The following is a 24099-nucleotide window of genomic DNA, read 5'->3' as shown; positions in this document are numbered from 1 at the left end:
TATCACAAAGAATGCAAGTCTAAATTTTATGTGACATTTAAGCAAAATCCCGTGAACTGAAAACGTTACAAACATTCCTCAGGACAAAGGCATTTCCAAACAGTTGAGTGACACACTTCACTGGGTTCAAGAAATAGTCCTGTTTTAATATATACCTTCTCTAGCTGATCATTTTTGCTTATATTTAATGTGGTAACAAGAGGAAGGCAGCTGAACTACAGCCAGATGTATCATCCTTTTAGATATCCACTATATGAAAACGACTGAACTGTTCCCCCGGCCATATTCGGCCACTATTCAGTCTACATTCTTTCCCTACAGAATGTCAGTTAGAGCCATGGCCCTAATTAAATTCACATCTTTAGCTCTGATTTATCCTCTCAGTTCTGGTTCTATATACAAACTAACTGTTCACAGACTCTTAAACATGAGGGATTTGAATCACGATGCATGATCTTCCTGCCACACCACAAGATGGACCTCTGAGAAGAATGGCACTAATGGGCTCTACCGAGTCAGAAACCAAGGTACCATCGGATTCCTCTCTCTCCCCACCAATAACTATCTTTCATACTCCTTCAGCCTCTCCATCGGCGACATCCATCTCATCGCCCTAATCAAAGCTAGACTTCTGCAGTAGCACCCCAATTTATCAACGCTTCTCCAAGCTAACCTATTTCCACCCCATCATCCTCAAGTGAGGACTGATTAATCTTTTAAAAATGAGACATTGATCATATTGCCTTCTTCTTTTTTTATCCTCACCCGAGGACATTTTTCCATTTTTTGTTCAGATAGAGTGGGGGGGGGGGGGAGAGAGAAACATCGACGGGAAAGGGACACATCGAGTGGCTGCCACCCGCACGACCAACCAGGGCCGGGGACAAACTGCAACCGAGGTATGTGCCCTTAGCGGGAACTGAACCCGGGTCTCTCTGGACCGCAGGCCAACGCTCTAACCACTGAGCCAAACCGGCCAGGGCATATTGCCCTCTTCTTCTCCGGACCGCAGGCCGATGCTCTAACCGCTGAGCCAAACCGGCCAGGGCTGCCCTCTTCTTAAATCCTTTCCTTCAAGATGTCTCATTGCTCTTACAGTACAGATTAAAATTCTTATCGTGGCTTAAAAGGAGTGATGCGGTCCAGCTCTGACTTAGTCAAGCCTGAGAACAGAGGTCTTGTATTTCCACGCATCAACCACGATCTAGTTCACAGGTTTCTGGGAAACTGAGGGGTATATATGCTCAGTCAACTGTAGATGTGATGTCCTGCAGTCTACTGAGTTATATGACCTTGATCAGCTCATTTAACCTCCTCGGACTAGTTCTTCCTTTCTGCATCAGACACTACCAGTCCCTTGAAGCGCCAGGATTCTATGAAATGATGGAGCATTCAGTGGAGTTGCTCTTAAATGGGCTGTTAGCTGTGTCCAGGGGTAAAGTCACCTCTATATTCTATTTCTAAGGATACGTATTTGAAAATTTACCCCTCACTGGTTTAACTGAAGAGACAACAGTAAGAGCGAAAAAATTAGGACTCATGACTTTAGTCATCAAAATGCTGTCCCTATATTGAATTTTGAAATTCAATTCTGTTGAATCAAAACCTGTTTCTACTTGATTAATAATCTCTGATGGCAGTGTGAAATGCAGGAATGAAAAAACTAATAATTTAAGAAATAAAACATGAGAAATAATGCCTGACTCAATCTCTATAAATGTAGCATGAATTTTACTTTAAAAGACGGAAGGGCTAACATGGAAATATCCTGCATATAAAAAATTAACAGGCAAGTTACAATGAAAATGTGTATAATTCAGGTTTCAGTGTTTATATGAAAAACCTTAATTTAAAAATAATTACAGGTCTTTGCCCTGGCCGGTTTGGCTCAGCGGTTGGAGCGTCGGCCTGCGGTACAGAGAGATCAGGTTTGGTTCCCGCTAAGGGCATGTACCTCGGTTGCAGTTTGTCCCCGGCCCTGGTTGGTCGTGCGGGTGGCAGCCACTCGATGTGTCCCTTCACATCGATGTTTCTCTCTCTCTCTCTTCCTCTCTCTCCCTCCCGCTCTATCTGAACAAAAAATGTCCTCGAGTGAGGATAAAAAAAACAATAATAATAATAATTACAGGTCTTCAAATCACAAAACTGGAAATAAGGTAAACTCTCACAAGCAAGTTTCATATATAAAATGGGACATGTAAAATCCATACATGCAGAGAAAATGTGTAACTTTATAAACTATCCATTTAACATTGAATCAAAACTGTTCTCATACATTTTACTCACCAACAAAAGTATTTTGAAATTTCAGCTATTTAAAAATCTCAGAAAGGCAACATTTCTCATTTAGATAAAAAATAAACAACAAAAAACTCTTCATATCTGTCATAAACATTATAAGCATTATTTTTATTTTATGAACCTTTAACTCAGTGCCATATAACTGTAGCTAAGGGGCTTCTTACCTGAATGCTGAATTGGATCCTCCCAACAGTTTAGAAATTGTCATTTAAGGTAATTAACTCCTTACAAGTGACAAGTATAAAATTTGGTAATTAACGTTAAAGGCAGAATAATTTAATAAAATCATTTTTAAAAGTCAATGTTAGAACAGTTCCTGACACACACCGAGTTACCAATAATACCTGTCAAGTGGATGAATTAGTTCACTGCTAATTAATGACTGATAGGCCATGTTTTAGGTAATCTCATGCTAGCAACATAATTTGAATAAATCCTATCTCTATTACTTACAAGTTTTAAAGAATTATGTACACAATTTACTTTCTGACATTCAAAAGCTTTTGAGTGGTCTGATGAATCTCAAAGTGCAAAAGGTTAAATTATTTTCCTTGTCATATTTAGGCACCGCATGTGATGATCATTTAAAATTTAGATTTAAAATGAAGGATTTCTTTTATTTTTGCATGTAGCTGTACAATTTTCCCAACATCATTTATTAAAGAGGCTATCTTTACTCCACCATATGCTCCTGCCACCTTTGTCAAATATTAATTGAGCCCTGGCCAGTTTTTCTCAGTGGTTAGAGAGTTGGCCTGTGGTTCAGAGAGACCCAGGTTCGGTGTCCACTAAGGGCACGTACCACGGCTGCGGTTTGTCCCTGGCCCTGGTTGGGTTGTGCAGGTGGCAACCACTAGATGTGTTCCTTTCACATCAATGTTTCTCTCCCTCTCTCTCCCTCTCACTCTATCTGAACAAGAAATGGAAAAATGTCCTCGGGTGACATATATTAATTTAGCATATTGTCTTGGGTCCATTTCTGGGTTCTCTATTCTGTTCCATTGATCTATCTGCCTGTTCTTGTGCCAGTACCAAGCTGTTTTGATTACAGTGGCTTTGTAGTATAACCTGAAATCTGGTCCATTAACTTACATCATATACAAGAATAAACTCACAATGGATAAAATACTTAAATGTGACTCACGAATCCATAAAAACCCTAGAAGAAAATGTAGGCAACAAAATTTCAGACATCATACGCATCAGAATTTTCACTGATACATCACCTAAGGCAACAGAAACAAAGGAGAAAATGAACACATGGGACTACATCAAACTCAAAAGCTTCTGCACAGCAAAAGAAACAACCACCAAAATGGAAAGGCAACCCACTCTATGGGAAAGCATAATTGCCAATGATATATCAGATAAGGGGTTAATTTCCAATATATAGAGAGTGCTCATACAACTCAACAAAAGGAAGACAAAGAACCCAATTAAAAAATGGGCAGAGGACCTAAACAGACACCTCTCCAAACAGGACATACAAATGGCTAAGAGACATATGAATAAATGCCCAACATCACTAATCATCAGAGATATGCAAATTAAAACAACAATTAGGTATCACCTCACACCTGTCAGAATGGCCGCCATCAACAAATCATCAAACGACAAGTGTTGGTGAGGGTGTGGAGAAAAGGGAACTCTAGTACACTGCTGGTGGGAATGCAGACTGGTTCAGCCACTATGGAAAACACTATGGTGTTACCTCAAAAAATTAAAAATTGAACTTCCATTTGACCCAGTGATCCCACTTCTAGGAATATACCCTAAGAAGCCTGAAACACCAATCAGAAAGAATATATGTACTCCCATATAATAGCAGCACTATTTACAATAGCTAAGATCTGGAAAGAGCCCAAATGTCTATCAGTAGACGAATGGATCAAAAAGCTGTGGTACATATACACAATGGAGTACTATGTAGCTGTAAGAAAGAAAGATCTCGCCCTGGCCGGTTTGGCTCAGCGGTTAGAGCGTCAGCCTGCGGTCCGGAGAGACCCGGGTTCGGTTCCCGCTAAGGGCATGTACCTCGGTTGCAGTTTGTCCCCGGCCCTGGTTGGTCGTGCGGGTGGCAGCCACTCGATGTGTCCCTTCACGTCGATGTTTCTCACTCTCTCTCCCTTCCTCTCTCTCCCTCCCATTCTATCTGTGGAAAAATGGAAAAATATCCTCGGGTGAGGATAAAAAAAAAAAAAAGGAGAAAGAAAGATCTCTTACCCTTGAGACTACATGGAGGGACCTGGAAAGTATTATCTTAAGTGAAACAAGCCAAACAGAGAAAGACAAGTATCATATGATCTCACTTATTTGTGGAATATAATGAACATAACAGTCTGAGGAATGGGGTAGTCCCAGAGACGTGGAAGTGGGGTACAGACTGATGATCCCTAGAAGAGGGGGTCGTGGGGGAGAGATAAACCACAGAACTTATATGCATGTGTGCACGAACAGTGGACATGGACAACAAAGCTGGGGACAGGGCGGGGAGGGAGGGGGAATCAGTGGGGGGAAAAGGAGAAAACATCTGTAACAAAAATAAATAAATTAATTAAAAAATAAAAAATAAAATCTAGGATTTCTGAACAGTTAATACCTCCTTCCAGAGATAATAAATTAAATAGTATGATGTGAAATAACTTGAGTAAATAATATTAGAAAATTTAAAATCACATCCTACTCATTATTAGTATAAGTTATTATGGCCTTAGGCATTCCCTAATAAAAAAGGAAAATCTGCTTTCTTATCAAATTCATTCCATTAATCAGGCTTATATTAAATATATATATATTATGGCTTAATACTGCAAATGTTAAAAATCACCATATTGTAAAAGCTCACTATGAAGTTTCTAAATAGGCTTGTTGAGTTCCTTACAGTCAAACACTCTGAAGTGTTTATAAATACTCGTCCGCTAATGACACATTCAGAACAATCAACCTTCTGTTAATGACTAGTTAACAGCACCTTTGGAGAAGGGTATAAACACACAAAGCATATTCAGAATAAAACTGCCCAGTTTCAGAAGCTGGTACGTTTTTATTACATTAAAAAAAAAAAAAGGTTGAAAAAGTCCCTTTGTGTCCAGTGTCGACTGCTTATGAAAAGGAAAATTTCTGGACTATATAGATATCAGCAGAACTGAGCATTATTACTAATGGAACATTTATCTGAATGTTGCAATTTTAAGAAGAATAAAGCAAGCTAACTAGCTGTTAAAAAAGAAAAAAATAACTTCCATCACCTATACTTCTGTTTGTGTTCAAGGGAAAAGCAATGTTAGAGGCATTTATAAGCTCATGATAAAATCTACAACAGGTAGATTCACAATAGTCTCATTCTTCCACAGAGCTTACTTACGGACATTAGCCGTACAGTGCGATTAGACTATTGTGGACTAGACAAGCACTGGAGACAAAGACCTTAAAGTTCTTTGCCCTTTTAGTGTTCCCTAAGAGAACAGTGAGGAAAACCCACAGCAGCCACTCTGAAAAGCTGTGCTGCTTCCCACGCTAAGTCAGTGACAATTAAGTGACAGACCCTCATTATTTCTACATGCCAAGGGCACATCCAAACAGGAGGTTGCAAGGAACAAAAAGAACACGTGGCCTACAAGGAAATGGTGGCAATAATCAATTCCAAACGAGCCAAAGCAAATTTGGTTTACCCAAAGGAAGAAAATCTTTTAAAAATGTTTTTTAAGACTACAAGAGTTATTGCTGCTGCTGCTGCTGCTGCTGCTGCTGCTGCTTAAAATGGACTGAGTCTCTTCCTTCTTAACGTTTCAAGCCTGAGGGTATCTTCTGAGCAGAATTTCTTGATTTAGTGGTTAAAGACAGTTAGAGCTATATTCTCTTTTATGAAATCTTGATATAGAAAGAAAAAATAGTTGGCAGTTCCAGTCATGGTAAAATGTGTAAGATGTAGTTGTCTAAAACAGCTTCATTCAGCAATTTTTATGCCAAATACTAAAACTATGAGTAAGCCCAAAGCTGAGGATTTTAAATTTCTAATTCATGTTTAACATTTCCAACCATATCAGTAAGAGATGGCCAGGCAAGCAAAAACATCTACCCAGGCACCAATTGAAATTGGATGAAAAATATTTTTGAGCTTAACATAGGAACAGGAAGCAGCAATAAAATTTTAATAACTACCCAGAGGAGTAAGTGAAAAGCCTAAAATTAGTTAAGAGACTCTCTTGGACATTGACATTTTTGTCATTCTCCTTTAAGCCACAGGGATTTAAGTAAAACAGGATTACTTATCTTCTACTATGACTGCTCACAGAACTAAATATTTTTGTAGAGAATAGTATTTATATGTTTAAGCAATATAAATATAATACACATATTGTAATCGTTACTATAGTTACAGAGGAGAATGTGACATAAACTTTGGCAATGCTAAAGTGTGCGCGCGTGCATGTATGTGTGTGTAAATCAAATTGAGGAGAAATAAAAAGCTATAATAAGAATGCAAATCTCTCTTCATCTTTCAAAGAAAAAGGTAAACGCTGTCTACATTTAAAATCAAGGAATATAGATATTTAGTACATGAAATAGAGCGGTGATAACTTAAGAACCGCATAAAAGAGGCCACATCTTGGGAATCTGGGGGAGGTCGTGTGCAAAGAAGGGCGGAGGAAAACTGACTCCTCACTTTGACATGGCCTTAACAGTTTTGTTTTCATTATTTTTATCTGTAGAAGGTTCAGAAAGAGAAAATTTTTCACCAAAAGAAAACCGTGAGTCTCGATATTAATTAAAATATACCACCAAACATGCAATGGGGTGGCCTGAAACTGGTTGAAGGTTTTCAGTATTCACAGCACAAGTCATTTTTATGAAAGACACGTCCCAAGAACTCATCACTGTAGAATATTGACGCAAACATCTCAGCAAGGTGAAAATGGGAGATTAAACATTTATAGACAAAAGAATAAAAACGAGGGTTATACAGAAGAGATAAAACTGCGAAGAATATCTAATTAAATTGTTATGCTTTTGGGCATACAGCTGATCAGCAGTGATAAAGAGAACTTTATATCACCCCTTCCACAACACCCAAATTTGCCTTTCCTAGCAGCTAGGAGGATGCCAGATAAGATCATTTACAGTAAAATATGTAAAGGAGAAACTTCTCCTTGATTAGATAAGTGATCTTTTAGACAGAAGGCCTTGGAATACAGATTTTCAAATTCAGATCAAAAGTTTCCCAAGGAAATTCTACCTGGGGGATATGTGAGCTTCTAGAGGAGGTGTTTTCTGAAACAGATTTCATTGCAAAACTTAGAGGTTTCAATAGGCTTGCTTTTCAGACATTTGGCTTTTACTTTCTTAAAAAATTAATTAATTAATTTTTAAAAATCCTCACCCAAGGGCATCTTTCCATTTATCTTCAGAAAGACTGGGAGTGGGAGAGGGAGGGATCAATGAGAGAGAGACACATCGACTGGTTGCCTCCTGCACGGACCCCGATCAGGGCCGGGGACAAACTGCAATGGAGGTACAAGCCCTTGACCAGAATCAAACTCGTGACTCATTGGTCTGTGGGCCGACACTCTAACTGCTGAGCCAAACCGCTAGGACCAGATAGGCAGTCTTTATTCTATGACTTTGGGCATCTCTAGGCACTGAGAAATCCAACTCTGGTTTTACCAGCAATTCATATAATAATATGCTTGTTTTAACTTTTATTAGTTTTCATTTCACCAAGAGACTTTTTCTTGACTTTGAACCCAGGTTCTGGGGCCACCAACAACCCTTCATATCTTGATAACAGTATACCCCAACCTATTTTTGTTTGACCGAGGACTCTATGGAAAGGTAGAAGAATGGAATAGTCTAAAATGGGACTCTCTAAAATAAACATCAAATTCAATGCACTCTTCAGAGAGCTTTGCAAACTATTGTTTCAAGTGGCTGGAAACAGACTAAGTAGCCACAGTGGGGGAATAGTTAATTTAATTATGATAATCCACCCAAGGGAATAATATGCAACCTCTAAAAAATAAGTTTACAATGACATGAAAACTTTTTGTTAGAGAACAAAGCAGGGCACAAAATGGTACATATAGTATGAGCAAAACATGTAAAAATTTTAAATCTACTTGTATGAAAAGAAATGTGTATAGACGAAATGTTTGCAGTCCTATTAGAAAGGTAACACTGTTCCCCCTTTCTTTCTCATTCTCATTTTTAAAATTTTCTCCACTTTCATATTCATTTTAGCGCTGGGAAAAAGAGAAACAACAATAATAATGTGTTGGGTAACTAATTCAATAGAAAAACTTTAAATATCACTTTTCAACAAATTCTTATGAGACCTGTGACTACAGATCATTTATTTTATATGTCTATATAAAGTAAAATTATATATATGAATCAGTTTGTAAAACTGATAATTAAAGGACTTGGTTCATGCTTCCCAAAGATGCCCAAACACAATGAAAATAAATGATACCAAGACAACCTCCTCGAAAGGTCTTAAATAAACACTGCACTTGGAAACAATGTAATGTATACATTACTGTGGTATGCTTCCGAGCCTCCACCAAATGTGAGCTAACACATATGTCCTTGTCTCCTTTTATGGGAAAGACAAAAGGAGAGGAGATGCCACTAAGAACCACTGCTGGTCATTTAGCCTTTCTGTGCCCCCTGGAGATGAGTCTAATCCATCCAGTCTATTTTCAGGTCCAATCAACCAAGATAACATGGGAAAAGACAGTCATAATCAGCCCCAAATCACTACTTAAACTAGTCAATTGCTTTAATGGACCAATTTAACCAAATTGCTTATTTGGTTAGCAATACATGCAATGCTCGGGTTCAAATTTAACATTCTGCAAGTATCATCTAAAAGTGCAAAAAAAGTAATTCAATAGTTTTATAACATAAATAATCTCATAAATTACCATATGGAAAATTATCAAAGGTTATTACCTTTCTATAAAAACTGTCTGCTGTCTCTCAGCTGAGCCCTCCTCTCTTCATTATAAGACAGGACTTTACATGAGAAACTCCAGTCACATCTTCTACTTTACTCCATCTCTCTCCCCACCTTCTCCCAATGCCAGTGGAGTATGGGCACCTTCAGCCGAATCTACACCCACTTGTCCCGACTATTGGAATGATCACTGTGTTTTTCCCCATTGGTGGTTAATCCACAAACTGGTTAATGTGATCTTGGTCAAATAAAATCGGACTGCATTCCCATTTCTAAATAATAGTTTTTCTAAAAAAATATACAAATAAAAATAAATTAATTTGGCAAAGTTGCAGGACAACAACATATAAAAACCAATCTTTTTCTATACATGAATAATGAACAACTGGAAAAGGAAATTAAGAAAATAATTGAATTTACAGTAGCAGTAAAAAGAATAAAATATTTAGGAGTAAACCTAAACAAGGAGGTAAAACACATACTGTATACACTAAAAACTATAAAACATTGCTGAAAGAAATGAATGCAGACACAAATAAATGAGAAGATACCCATGTTCATATTGAAGACTTAATATTACTAAAATGTCGCTACTACCCAAAGCAATCTAAAGAGTCAACACAATCCCTATCAAAATAGCAATGGCGTTTTCTGTAGAAACAGAAAAAAATATCATTCTAAAATTTATATAGAATCTCAAGAGACCCCAAATAGCCAAAACAAGTTTTAAAAATAGGACAAAGTTTCTACAAACTTTGAAGGACTCACACTTCATTTTAAAACATACTGTAAAGGTACAGTAATCAAAACAGTAGGGTCATGGTATATAGACAGACATACAGATCAATGTAACAGAATAGAGAGTTCAAAAAAATAAACCCTTATGTATCAAATGATCTTCAACAAAAGTGCAAAGACCTCTCAATGGGAAAAGGACAGTCTTTTCAACAAATGGTTCTGGGAAAACTAGATATTCACATGCGAAAGGATTAAATTGTACTCTTACCTTACACCATATAAAAAAATTAACTACAAATGAATTAAAAACCTAAACATAACACTCAAAACTATAAAAGTGTGGGAAACTTTTTGCATGGTATCAATTTTGTTAAAATCTGCTCTGCCATCGCCTGCCCCAAGGCAGAATATCTCTGCATTCTGCATTTCTTTATCTCTGCATTTTGCATTTCTTTAAGTAACCATTTACTCAACAAGCCAGTCTTTGCTGACCTTTGTTCCTTTTGTGGTATTTCCTGGAATTGCTTCAGGCAAGCTTGGTGCTTGGCAAAAGGTGCTTCTTGCCCTATATATTGTGTGAATTACCCCTGAATAAAGGAGACTTGATTAGAGCCCTGTCTTGTATCCATTTCTCGTGTCTCTTGTCCCTCATCCTCACTCCCCCTCTAGAGTCCTCGTTGCTGGCAGAAAGAAGAGCAAAGAAAAAGAAAGTAAAAGAAAAGAGGGAACGACGTGGGAACCTGCTGCGTCTGCACCCCTCGGGTAAGTGAACGGTGATTATGGGTCAAGCACTGAGCCAAGATAAGATGTTCGTTGAAGGACTAGGAAAGGCTATCAAGGCACGAGGAGTAAAGGTGAAAATTAAGCATTTGTGTCAGTATTTTGATTATATTAAGGAAGTTTGCCCTTGGTTTCCTACAGAGGGAACTATAGATCAAAAACGATGGAAAATAGTTGGTGATGCTCTTAGAGATTATTATAAGACTTATGGACCCGAGAAGGTCCCGGTAACTGCTTTTTCTTATTGGTATTTAATAGATGAAATTCTATCTCAGAGACATTCTGATCCTCTCGTTGCTAATGTAGTAGAAAATGGCGAGGGTATATTACAGAAAGAAAAAAAGGGGAATTAAAATGAAAGTAAAGAATGTGAGGACTTCATGTCATTCGATAGTGATAATGAGGAAGAAGAAACCGAGCCCACTCGGAATAAAATTATGCCTAAAAGCTCTCATACAGGGAGACGAGAAAAACTAACAGAGAGAGAGGGTGGAGAAATCAAAAGAACAAAAACTGGTGTTGCCCCAGAGGAAATAATCAAATCCAAGACAAAGATTTATCCCGACCTATCAGAATATTTGGAGACTGTTCCTGACGGAGGGGAGGTTAATTGGGATGAACTGGTGGATGAAGCTGCCAGATATCATAACTCTGATTGGCCGCTTGTTTCTCAACACCCCCCCCCACCACCACCACCTTATAATAATAATCCCAGTGCTCCCCTGCTGGCATGTCCGGTCCTTGACCCTAGAAAAGAACTTAGAGATAAAATTGAACACCTTAAAGAACAAATAAAACTGGAAAAAGAGCACCAAGATCTCACAGCCCAATTAGAAGGACTAAAAATAGGAAAATCTAAAAAGGAGAGTGAAATAAGATCAGAAGTCCTCGGTAATCAAAAGCCACCCATGAAGGGAGCTGTCCCAAAGATCCCTCCCCGCTTGCAACTTGCACCAGAGCTAGATGATATAGAGGCTTTTCCAGTAACAGAAACAGTGGATGCGCAAGGACAGGCCTGGCGCCACCATAGCGGGTTTGATTTTAAATTAATAAAGGAGTTAAAGACTGCTGTAGCACAATATGGAGCCACAGCCCCATATACTGCGGCAATTTTAGAATCAGTAGCCGAGAATTGGCTTACGCCTGGGGATTGGCAGACGTTAGCCCGAGCGACACTTGCTGGAGGAGACTATCTCCTATGGAAATCAGAATACAAAGATTCGCTCAATTGCTGCTCCTGCCTTTGATGCCCACCACAAATAGGGCAGTATCAGGACAAAGAGGTGATCAAGGTTTGGGTCATCAGATGTTTACTGGGCAGAGGTTGTATCAGCACAAAAACCCATTATATCTCTCTGGTTAGATGGTAAGAAATTTTCAGGGCTTATAGATACAGGGGCTGATGTCACAATAATTAAAAAGGAAGACTGGCCTACAGCCTGGCCCCTAGACACAACTCTGACCCACCTAAAAGGAATAGGGCAAAGTCAAAACCCAGAGAGAAGTTCAAAGCTATTAACTTGGAAAGATCAGGAAGGTAACCAGGGCACCATACAACCATATGTTATAGCTGGATTGCCTATAAATCCTTGGGGAGAGACCTCTTATCCCAATTAGGATTAATAATGGGAAGCCCGAATGCTGTTATTACTACCCAAATGTTGAAAACCGGATATCTACCAGGCCAAGGGCTGGGAAAAATAATATGGGTATAACAGAACCCATAGAGCCCTCCCCAAAGACTGATAGGGCAGGATTAGGCCATTTTCCATAGGGGCCATTGACACTCCTGTGACCCATGCAGAAAAGATCACGTGGCTATCTGAGGAGCCGGTGTGGGTTGATCAATGGCCTCTAACAGCAGAAAAACTGATGGCTGCGCAACAGCTGGTACAGGAGCAGCTTGATGCTGGCCACATTGTCCCTAGTAACTCCCCTTGGAATACTCCTATTTTTGTCATTAGAAAGAAATCTGGCAAATGGCGGCTATTGCAAGACTTAAGAGCTGTAAATAAGACTATGGTACTAATGGGAGCCTTACAACCAGGACTTCCCTCACCTGTTGCCATACCTCTGGGTTATTTCAAAGTCATTGTTGATCTAAAGGATTGTTTTTTCACGATTCCTCTGCATCCAGATGATCAGAGGCGATTTGCATTCAGCTTACCAGCTATAAATTTCAAAGCGCCTATGAAAAGATTCCAATGGCGTGTTCTGCCACAGGGAATGGCTAATAGCCCTACCCTATGCCAATCCTTTGTGGCCTCAGCCTTACAATAAGTTAGAGACAACTGGCCAAATATGTACATTATACATTACATGGATGATATCCTCATAGCCGGAAAAGAGGGGAGCGAGGTTTTGAAATGCTATGAGATGATGCGCGTTGCCTTACGAGACAAAGGCCTGGAAATAGCCCCTGACAAGGTCCAACTCGCAGACCCTTATACATATCTTGGTTTTCAAATGCGAGGGTCCCTAATTTCCTCTCAAAAATTATAACTAAAATTAGACAAGCTTAAAACCCTAAATGATTTTCAAAAATTGCTAGGGTACATTAATTGGCTTATGCCCTATTTAAAAATCAGTAAAGGAGAACTTAAACCCCTGTATGATATATTGCAGGGAGATGCCAACCCTACATCTCCCGGTGAACTTACCTTGGAAGGACAACAGGCTATACGCAAAGTTGAACAGGCTCAAGCAACCACCTTTATGGATTAAATCTTAAATATGTACATGTTATCATAGATACCTTTAGTGGATTCATTTATGCTTCCCCCCAAACTGGTGAAGCCACAAAACATGTGATCAGTCACATGCTAACCACATTTACAGTTCTGGGATGCCCACAGCAATTGAAAACCGATAACTGCCCAGGCTATACAAGTTCAGCCTTCTCCCAATTTTGCAAACGCCTCAATATTCAACACATAACAGATACACCTTACAACCCTCAGGGCCAAGGGATTGTAGAGAGAGCACATCTGTCTTTAAAGATCACCATTAATAAAATAAAAAAGGGGGAATGGTACCCCACGAGGGCATGAGGGGGTCACCCAGAAATATTCTCTCTCATGCCTTATTTATCCTCAATTTTTTAAATTTGGACACTGATGGGCAATCTGCTGCTAATCGCTTTTGGCATACAGAAACTCAAAAGCAATTTGCATCAGTACTATGGAAAGATCCGCTAACCAGCTCTTGGCATGGCCCAGACCCAGTCCTCACCTGGGGCCGAGGTTCTGTATGCATTTACTCTAAGAAAATGAAATCTGCCAGGTGGCTACCAGAGCGTCTGGTTAAACAGATTGATCAAGTTAAAGGAATAACAGATAACCATATAGATAACTCCAGGGACGAAAATTCGCCCTGAGAGGCTTTTCCTGTTTCTTCTTTATTTCAGGAATGGACCAGAAGGCTGAAATCTTACTGCTAGGGATACTACTGCATCTTTGCCTGCTTGTGGAAGGAGGTTTTGGGCCTCCTCCAAACCCCGATGAGCTCCTGAGGGCCTTATTTGGCCCCCCCATGCGACTGCCTTACAGTAACGCTGCTGCTTAAAAGAGTTTCTTCAATAACCCCCTTTGGAGCAGGCTAAATGGGGTGCTGCCTTATCTTCTCCCTCTGTTGGGCCCCTTACTTGGCCTTTTACTGATTGTGTCACTAGGACCTTTCCTCTTCAATAAGGTGACGGCTTTCATCAAGCAGCAGATAGATGCCATTAAAATGCAACCTATACAGGTCCACTATCATAGACTTGAAATGGCCGACAGAGAAGCTCACTCTAGCTGTGTCAGTCAGTAAGCTATGACTATGCCCGAGATGGCAAATAGTGAGTCTCAAAAACCTTGTCACCTTGGTGCGACACTGAGGACATTATGTGAAATTAGCCAGTCACAAAAGAAAAAATACTGTTACTTCATGTCTATGAGGTACCTAAAGAAGTCAAATTCATAGATATAGAAAGTAGAACGATGGTTACCAGGGGCTGGGAGTTGAGAGGAGATATTTAATGAGTACAGAGTTTCATTTCTGCTGGATGAAAAATTTCTGGAGATCTGTTTTATAACAACTGTGAATATCCTTAACGCTACTGAACATGTACTTAAAAGTGGTTAAGATGGTAAATTTTATGATACATGTTTTTTACCACAATAAAAATATTTTAGTAAGAAAATAATAAAATATATAAAGAAATCCAACCTCCCTCTTTTTTTGCTGACTAGGGAGAAAATGAAAAGAAATGAAAGGGGAGTAAATATTATCCTTTTGTGTAGATTTCTGGTGCATTCCACACATGCCAGTTCTGCAGACAAGTTTACATCTTGAACACAAGGACATGAGCTTCCCAAAATCCAAATCAGACACTAAAACCTATCAGAAAATTCTAGATTTTGGGATGTTTACTGTTAGGACCCCATTTCCTGAGAAGAATCTTACTCATATTAGGACACTCCAGGGAAACAGCAAGAACAATGTCTGTGCCAATTTGAGTTTCTGACTACAAATGACTGAAATGGACACTGGCAACCTAAAAGGGAAAGGATTTTGAAGATATTGTGGGGAACTCACATAATTTACATTTAAAGCTGGAGGACTCAGAAGACAGGAAGAATTTCTACATCTGGGTAGACAAGACGACCCCAGGCCACACCCCAGCATCAGCTTCATTAGGACATCAGCCATGGCTATGCCTGGCCCTATTACCTCTGAACACTCAATGCCAATCTCTAAGTAATGTGTTTCTGTATCATCCCCTTAATGTTCAAATGCTGGGGTAGGGAAGAACTGACTGGGCATGCCAGGGACCTTCCATTCAGTGGAGACTAAAGAAGGCCACTGTCCATATTTGTTACCAAGAAGATTAGTGGCTGTCTATGTCTCAGATGCCCAGCTCATCCAGTTAAAAATAAAGCACTAGGTTTCCAGCCAATTCCAGGAAGTAGGAGAATCTTCATGCTTACTGGGTACTGTCAATTGCAAGGTGGCTGTTTTCCACAGGTTATCCAATCAGAGCACAGCACTCATAAACTATCACTGGGTAAAGCAAGGTGCAGAGAAGCAGCTGGGGTGAATGAGGCCGTGATTATTAAGTTGCCCTCTAATGCTTTTGCTTTTGTCCAAGTCAAATTTACCTGACCTGATAAGAGCAGATACTGTCTTCAAAATGCCTGCCAAAACAGACTTTAAAGACAGAGTGCATATACCAGTGCTACTGTGACCATCACCACGGGACTTATGCTGCTCAAGCTGAGAAGATGCCGTTTACTTGTCATAGTTTAATCAATATGTAAGCCTCTAGCCAGATCCCAGTCCGTCTGATAAAATTTCCATAGATTCCGTAAGGGCAATGATACACAGAATGTTAGAAAGTCAAAAAGAGGTCAACAAAATAGAAGGATTTACTTCACAACTCTTTTATTCATTTAATATATTCCTCTTTTCAAAGGGCCCTGAAGAGTTTTGCATTTATGATGATACAGCAAAGATGTCTCTACCTCCTTTCTCTTGAAAACTCAATAAAACAACAAAGATTAGAAAGCCCAGAAACTCCATTAAAAAAACAAACAAACAAACAACAACTAACTGACATCTATAGCCCTGAACATATGAAGGAAGTAGGTAGAGAAATAGTGAGGGTCATTAGAGAGCAGAGGATGGTCAAACCTTAATGTCTGCAGAGGCAGCATCAACAAAAATAAGCTGCAGGGCCCCCAGACAACATCAGCAATTGGAGACATCTGCTATTGTGAAAGTGGGGTGAGTGGGCAGTAAGGAAACAAGAAGGCTGAAAATCTATATAAGCAGCAGTTATACTTCCAGGGTATAAGAAGTGAAAAGTTAATAGACATGATTTCTGGGAAGCAACAAACTTATAAACACCAGCACTATAGACAGTGGGAGTGAAAACAGGGATATGGGGTGAAAACATGCATGACAGAGAGTGAGACCCTTCAGTTCTCTCACCCTATTGGGCCAGAACTCTAGTAACCAGGCTGATATTCCCCAAGTAAGAGAGTGAAGGGCCATTCTCTTAAGAAATTGAACCATCTTCTATGAAACGACCCACAGATACTATTATGATCAGTATCTGCAATGAGAATGTTGACAGGCTACCCAATCATCTTACAGCAAAGTCCAGTGGGAAGAAGCCTATAAGCATAACCACAGCTTCTAATTAGCTTTCTTGTGCCTCATCTCCTAAATAAATAAAAGACAAGGATCACCAGATATCTGAGGAAAGCCCATCACACTCCAGACAGAAGACCAAAATAAACAAAGTGAAAAAAAGGAATTAGGGAAACAGGGGCAATACTGGTAAAAGAAGAAAACTTCAAAAAGATCATATTTAATATGTCCATTGAGCTAAAATCTTGCATTCATCTCATAAAAGCGTAACATTATTAAAAAGAAAAAAAATCAGAAAGGGGGAAAAAAGATGACATAAAAAAAGTTTAGTGAAAGGATTCAGAGGTTAAGTTAATGAAATCTCCTAGAAAGTAGAACAAAAAATTACATGTGAACAATCCAAAAACAAAAAAAAATAATATTAGAAAATCAGTGTAAGAAGTCCAATATCTAAGTTAATAGGCACTCCAGAGAAAGAGTACAAGAAAAAAAAGCAGGGAAATATTTTTCAAATAAAATAAGAACATATTTAATGACTCAATTATATAATTCTTAGATTATAAGAATCTACTGAGCACTTGCCACAGTGAATGAATAATAGCTTATATTATAGTAATTTGCCAAAAAAACAAAAATTTAGGAATCTCATATGTGTAAGAAAGAGATCTTAAAAACTGGCATGGAAAAAACTGACAAAAACATACAACAGATAAAACAAAAATGACATTAGACTTCTCAACTGCAGAACTGGAAACAGAATTATAATGAAGCAAAACCATCAAAAGAATGAAGCAAAACCAACCTAGAATTCTATACCCAGCCAAACTTACCACTCAACTGCAAGACCTGAATAACCGCATTTTCATACCTGCAAAGTCTGAGAAACAGAGAACTGCTAGGTTTTTGTTTTAAGACTTCTAGCACCATTTAAATAAGAGCTTTACTTTATTTTGAAACTGTGCAGTTTCCACACATTTTCAACTATTACTTCATTCTGGTCTGCAGGCACAACAGTACACTTTCTAGACTCAGTAATTGTGAATGGGATACACCCTTAGTTACCACATTCTTCCCCTAATATAATATAAGATCATGATATAAAAAAAACCCACAAAATAATAACCTTTACTCTTATATAATAATGTACTTATAAGTACTTTAGAAATAGTCATAAATACCCTGTGAAGTAAGTTATATATTACCATCGCTTGCTTAAAGATGAGAAAATTGAGGCTTAAGGAGATAAGTGACTTTCCAAAGCTGTCACAGCCAACATATAGTAGTAGTAGAACTCAAATCTATACCTAGTGCTATATTCAGGATTCTCCTCTTGACATGTGTATAAGAACTCTGTGCAAAATTTTTATGGCTTCCTGTTTTAATATCTCATTCTTCCTTATGCACACAGGAAACTGTTTCCTTTCAAGCTACCAAAAGCACTCTGTTATCCCTTTTCTCCACCCTAATGACCTCCCAGCTGTTCATTTCACCTCAAGCACCTGAGCACTGTAGCCTAGCCCCTCGCCCTTGTCCAGACCATCCTTAAAGAACTGGAATATAGGTCCCAAAATAAACACTGACTTATATACTTAGAGCCCTGACAAAAGGCAAATTCCAACTACTCATTAGAAAGAAACTTCTTGATTTGTTTTCGTAACCTAAGGGTGAGAAGGAAAATAGATAACTAGACAAAAGGGACGGCATCTTCTCATATGCCATATATAGCAGGAAGGCACCTAATGTATTTTATATGTTCATAATGATCCATCTGGCTTATTATAATAAAACAAAAACCTACTATTTATGATCACTATTAGTTTGTTATACTGCAAGGGAATAATGGTTCAAGAATAATTACCCCTTCCAATCTGCCCCTCAAATGTATTAATCAAAAAAATATGCTTTAAAATTTAGAACACAATAAAAACATGGACACAGCTTCCCTTCCCACCACCACCCCTTTTCCCAAGCAAACAGAGATAGGAAAACTCTCAGACACACATGTACTCAGAGTCACACACACAGTCTGTGACCCTGGACTCATCACTCCTTCTCAATTTCACCCCCTATTCGACCTGTGGATCTCAATAGGCACTGGATGAAGAGGTTATAGTCCTCACTGAGAAAAACCCACTGAACTCTAGGTGACTGTGATTTGAATACTGCAAAGCAATAGTGTAATAACAGTCTAACTACTTACTCCACAGTATCGGTCACCATTAAATATCTGAGGTGGCAGAGGGTTGCCCTGAGCAGGCTTTTTTTCGGGGGGGACGTTTTTGTACATCCATTGCCTCTGTTCTTCTGACATTGTGATATCCACCTCCTCAAACTCTATCTTGTTGGCTTCCAGAAATCTAACCACATCTTGCTGCTTCTTCTTTATCTAAAGAGAGGGGAAAAAACAAAAACAAATAAGGAGAAATGCTCATCTGAAACAATATGAAGGTATTTCCAAATTGAACTAAATTTGACTTCTCATTGTCAGAGGTCACTGATAAAAAAAAAAAAAAAAGAGGCACCATGCACTGTCTACTCTGTGCATATCCAGCAGAGGTCTAAGCAAGTCCTGGCACAGTGATTTCTTCCCCGGGCTCCCCAGATCTGAGACACAATTCAGAAGGCCTTCAGGCTAGGTGTGAGGTGAGAGGTTCGCAGTTCTGGAAGGCCATCACCACTCCTCCCTCCCACCCATAGGAGCTGACATTTATAGTCATGAAAGCTCAAAACCATTTGAAAACCATGTATAACCCATCTGAGATGTTGACATTTCATTGATTCCGGGGAGCAGCAACACTTTCATTCCCCTCAGAAACCTCCTTCATATATCCCACAGCTGTAGCCACCGGCATGAAAGCATCCTTTCATCAACTCACAAGAGAAAAATGCTCTCCACTTCTAAGGTGAGAGTAAACAGCAAGCACCATTGTACTTTGAACCCTTATTTCTTAACTCTTTTCATTCTTCTGATCTTTCATGTTTCCTTCCTCAGTCACTAGGGGTCAGGTGTGCTCTTGAAGAGCTGCAAACACATTTGTAGTTTGCAAAATGTTATCAATCTTCTTAATTTAAGGATCTAATTTAGATGGGGTGACAACAGTCAATGTCTCAAACACAGTGTGTAAAACATGAGGAAAAAAGCTTGCTTCTTCCTAAATGATTCTAGATAATCTGCACTAAGAACAAACTTAAGGGGTGAAGTAAATCTTATAATGGCCAAAGAAAAAAATCCTTTTGATAGGTCAAGCAGCCAAAAAGACCTCTTGTCAAGGAAATAAAATGTTTGATGAACAAGCTGTCACATACCAATTGCCTCTATCAACCCCTCCCCCCAAAGCCCTAATAACTGATGTTTCTGAGGTGGAAATCTGTCATGATGAGCAAGGAGATCATGATGTGAAGTTGGTGAATGACTAAAGAGCAAAGTTACTATGGACAAAAATAAAAAGCTGACAAAGCAAGACCTCTTTAAGCTCAATGATATTATAAAATGAGAGAATTACTATATGATTATAAATCCAAATTAATAATGGCATTATCTTAAATTAAGTCACTTTTCATTTCTGGAAAAGTTAACTTTTTTCCCCTTACTAATATAGTTTCAGAAATGTAGTTATACTATTTTCAAACCTCAGCTCCATCCTACTTATTTCCTCCTTAAAACCCTACAAGGTAGATTTTATTGTTCCTGAGGTCAAAAGTAGTCACCCATATTGATCAAGATCCTAGTGTGCACTCTTATCAAGATGATAATGTCATTCCCCTATTTAAAATCCTTCATTAGTACCCTACTGCCTTTGAAAGAACATACACATTTCTTAGTACGTAGCATAATGTCCTTCACGATCTAGTGCCTTTGACTAGAAAAGCCATGTAGTTAACATATTTAAAAGTCTAGAAATAGTAAAACAAAAAGTTACCTATCATCATACTACCTAGACAGCCACTATCAAACTTTAATTAGAGGAAAGGGTCTGGATTTAATATCCATATTGGATCTACATATCCAGCACACTTCCAATGTTCATGAGAGTGATCAAAAATGAAACTGCTACATAGTCACCTTGGTTTTCCACATAAAGTATATACATATAACATATACCTCTACCCCAAAACGAGAGTACCCAAAAATGCATACATTCTCAATACCAGGATACACCCAAGACACTCATACAGCTTCCTTCCCTCCCCACTTCCCTGTCCTGTAAACATGGATACCACATACACACGCACCACACACACACACACATACACTTATTGCCAGACTATAGTCCCCTACAGCTCAATTGATCTTTTCTTTCACAGGATTAGACTGGGTAAAAACAGTGCATCTTGTTCCCTTCACTCAACAATATGTCATTAATACAGTCCCCAGTCATTAAAAGTTTTTTAAAACAGTATGAATTTTAATATCTCCCTGGCAATTCCATCATGCAGATATACAGTTAACTATCACTCCCTTGTTGGATAGCTAGCATACTTGTAACTAGAAATATTATTTCACCACTAGAAATAATAGCATGTACTGAACATCTTTGTTTATAAATGTTTTGCTGTTTCTCACAATACTACTTTAGGACAAAACCCTGCGAATGACAGAGACATTTTCAGGCTCCTGATGGAACCAGGGTAAAATGTAAGGCCACAGTGGTAAAATTAAAAAATATATATATATATATATACAAACTTCCATTTATAAAATAAATAAGTCTTGGGGATGTAATGTACAGCATGCTAACTTACAGTTAATACTATATTGTATATTTGGAAGTTGCTAAGAGAGCAGATCTTAAAAGGTCTCATCACAAGAAAAAATTGTAACATATATTGAATAATTATGTTGTACACATGAAACTAATATAATGTTGTATGTCAATAATACCTCAATAAAAAATACAAGGCCACATCAATTTACATTCCCATGAGCAATATTTGAAAGTATCCATGTCTCAACCCCTCTCCCTCCTTATAGCCAATATTTGGAAGTTGCACTGTAGAAGATTACAGTTCAAGCAATGTGAGGTGATGGATGTTAACTAAACTTATGTACTCGTTGTATCACAGTATATAATACACCAAATCATTATATTGTACACCTTAAACTTACACAATGTTATGTCGATTATATCTCCGTGAAACTAAAAAAAGAGAAATGGTTGTTGTTCCAAAATAATTTCAAATACCTCATTCATTACACACTGACAATGCTCAGGAAGCAAAGACAGTTTCTAACAACAGTAATGACTGACAGTCATGTAAGAAGTAAAATATAAGTAATTTTATCTCTGTTTTTAAAGCAGAAGCATGAGGAGGCATGGCCAGATTTGTGTTTCAAAGAGATCACTTTAGTACTATGCAAGTTAAAAAGAAAAAAGGAGAAACTGTTTGTACCATTAACACAGCTATGAAAAGGTCTCCAAGATATATCTATAAATGAAAAAGAAAACCAGAATTGTGAATTAGACCAGGCACATTTCTCTGAAAAGAGAAATAGGAACATATTTGTATTTGCTTATATTTACATTTTTAAAATTCTTGAAGGTTACATAAGAAATTAACAAAAGTGGTTGCTTAGGGGGTCCAGGGAATGGGAACTGGGTAATGGGACAAAGTGGGAGCAAGAGTCTTCACTCTCTACGTGTATAAACTTTAAACATTTTTTAACAATGGGTCGATGTCAAAATACGAAATAGAAGAAATTCATTTTAAGAGAGAAAGAGAGCTCAGAGCTCCGCGTGTAGGCTCGCAGCCTGGGGGGAGCAGGTCCGAGCCACCGCGATGTTTTACACAAACCAGGCTGCCCACCAGGACACACGGCAGGACTGGAGCGTTCTGCTATCGGCTTCCATGTCTCCTTAATGCTTATAAGGCCAGATGATAAAAATAAAATTTTAAAAAAGGGCTAAGGCCACAGAAAATTAACTAATACTACAGCAAACCACCCAAATAAATAAAAAGGAGAAATTTAACCCAGACAAGGAGGTTTTCAAGTGGATGTTTGTGACACTGACACCAGGAAGGAAGATGAGTCATGCCACCAAGCACTGTTTTTAAGATCTGCCAAGGTAAATGTGGCCTGGAACTGGGGGAGCCCAGGCTTCGGTGGCAGGGGACAGACCACGTCAGGAGGCTGGCACTGGGGAGACAGCAGGGCCTGGGGAATGGAAAGGTAGGTACCCTTTTGTGGCAACAGGAAGCCATCGAGGACATTTCATGTGCTGGGCGTGTATCCAGAATTCAAAAAACAGTAACTTATATAGTCATTTCCTTAACACAAAGAGCTTTCTTCTCCTGACATTTGACTGTTCTGAAACTAAGTGTACCTTACAACCGGTATCAAAATAATTTTTTTTTTTTACCCTCACCTGAGGACATTTTTGCATTTATCTTCAGATAAAGCCAGAGGGAGAGAGGGAGGAAGAGAGAAAAACACATCGACTGGCTGCCACCGAGGCCGGGGACAAACTGCAACCGAGGTACGTGCCCTTAGCGGGAACCGAACCTGGGTCTCTCTGGTCCATGGCCCGATACTCTAACTGCTGAGCCAAACTGGCCAGGGCTCAAAATAAATTTGGGAAGCAAATAGAAGAGAAGAATTGTTGGGTAATAGTCACTGCCTTCACTTTAGCCACAAGTGAAAGAAGGGTACTTATAACTCCTGGTTGGTTTCTTTAAACAAACTTAGAAGCCATGGCAGATAAAGCTATTTACCCAGTAACCATCTCCCTCTCTTTCTTAATACAGAAACCTGGTTTTGTTTAGGAAAGCAATGTGCTTAGCTACAAAATTTGTTTACCCACACTCCTCTGCAGCTCGGGGTGATCACATGACACAGTTCTGGCTCCACTTAATGAATGAGAAGACAAAGTCCATTCTGCCCTTCATCCTTCTCCTGTCCCCCTTGCAGAAATGCAAACGTGGTGCTGGGAGGTGTAGAAACCATTTTGCAAATGTGAAAACAAACACCATATGCTAAGGATGGTCAAACAGAACGGCGGGGGCCTGAGTCCTTGATGACATTTTATGAGTGTCACACAAGTCTTGTGAAGCCTACTCTGAACCCTTCTGTATTAGATAAACAAACCCCTAATTAGTTAAGCCACTCTTTATCCAGTTTTCTATAGTTTGCATCTACATGCAATGGTACTTGGTTAAATTCTTCATTGCTACTAACAATGTCTTCAGAAACACTA

At 38.8% G+C, this 24099-nt stretch overlaps 1 protein-coding gene across 2 annotated transcripts in view; it reads right to left on the bottom strand.

Moving 5' to 3' along the window:
* The window catches only part of SH3BGRL2 (SH3 domain binding glutamate rich protein like 2), a 60641-nt gene that overhangs the window by 5423 nt on the left and 31119 nt on the right, over positions 1-24099 (bottom strand). For both annotated transcript variants that reach the window (XM_036248594.1, XM_036248595.1), the window contains exon 2: positions 19107-19292. In XM_036248594.1, the coding sequence (XP_036104487.1) occupies positions 19107-19292 (186 nt within the window). The remainder of the gene's footprint in view (positions 1-19106; positions 19293-24099) is intronic.

This window comes from Molossus molossus, unplaced genomic scaffold (genome assembly GCF_014108415.1).
Source record: "Molossus molossus isolate mMolMol1 unplaced genomic scaffold, mMolMol1.p scaffold_m16_p_8, whole genome shotgun sequence".
Lineage (NCBI taxonomy): Eukaryota > Metazoa > Chordata > Mammalia > Chiroptera > Molossidae > Molossus > Molossus molossus.
The sequence above is the reverse complement of the archived record's forward strand: the minus strand, read 5'-3'. Positions and strand labels throughout refer to the sequence as shown.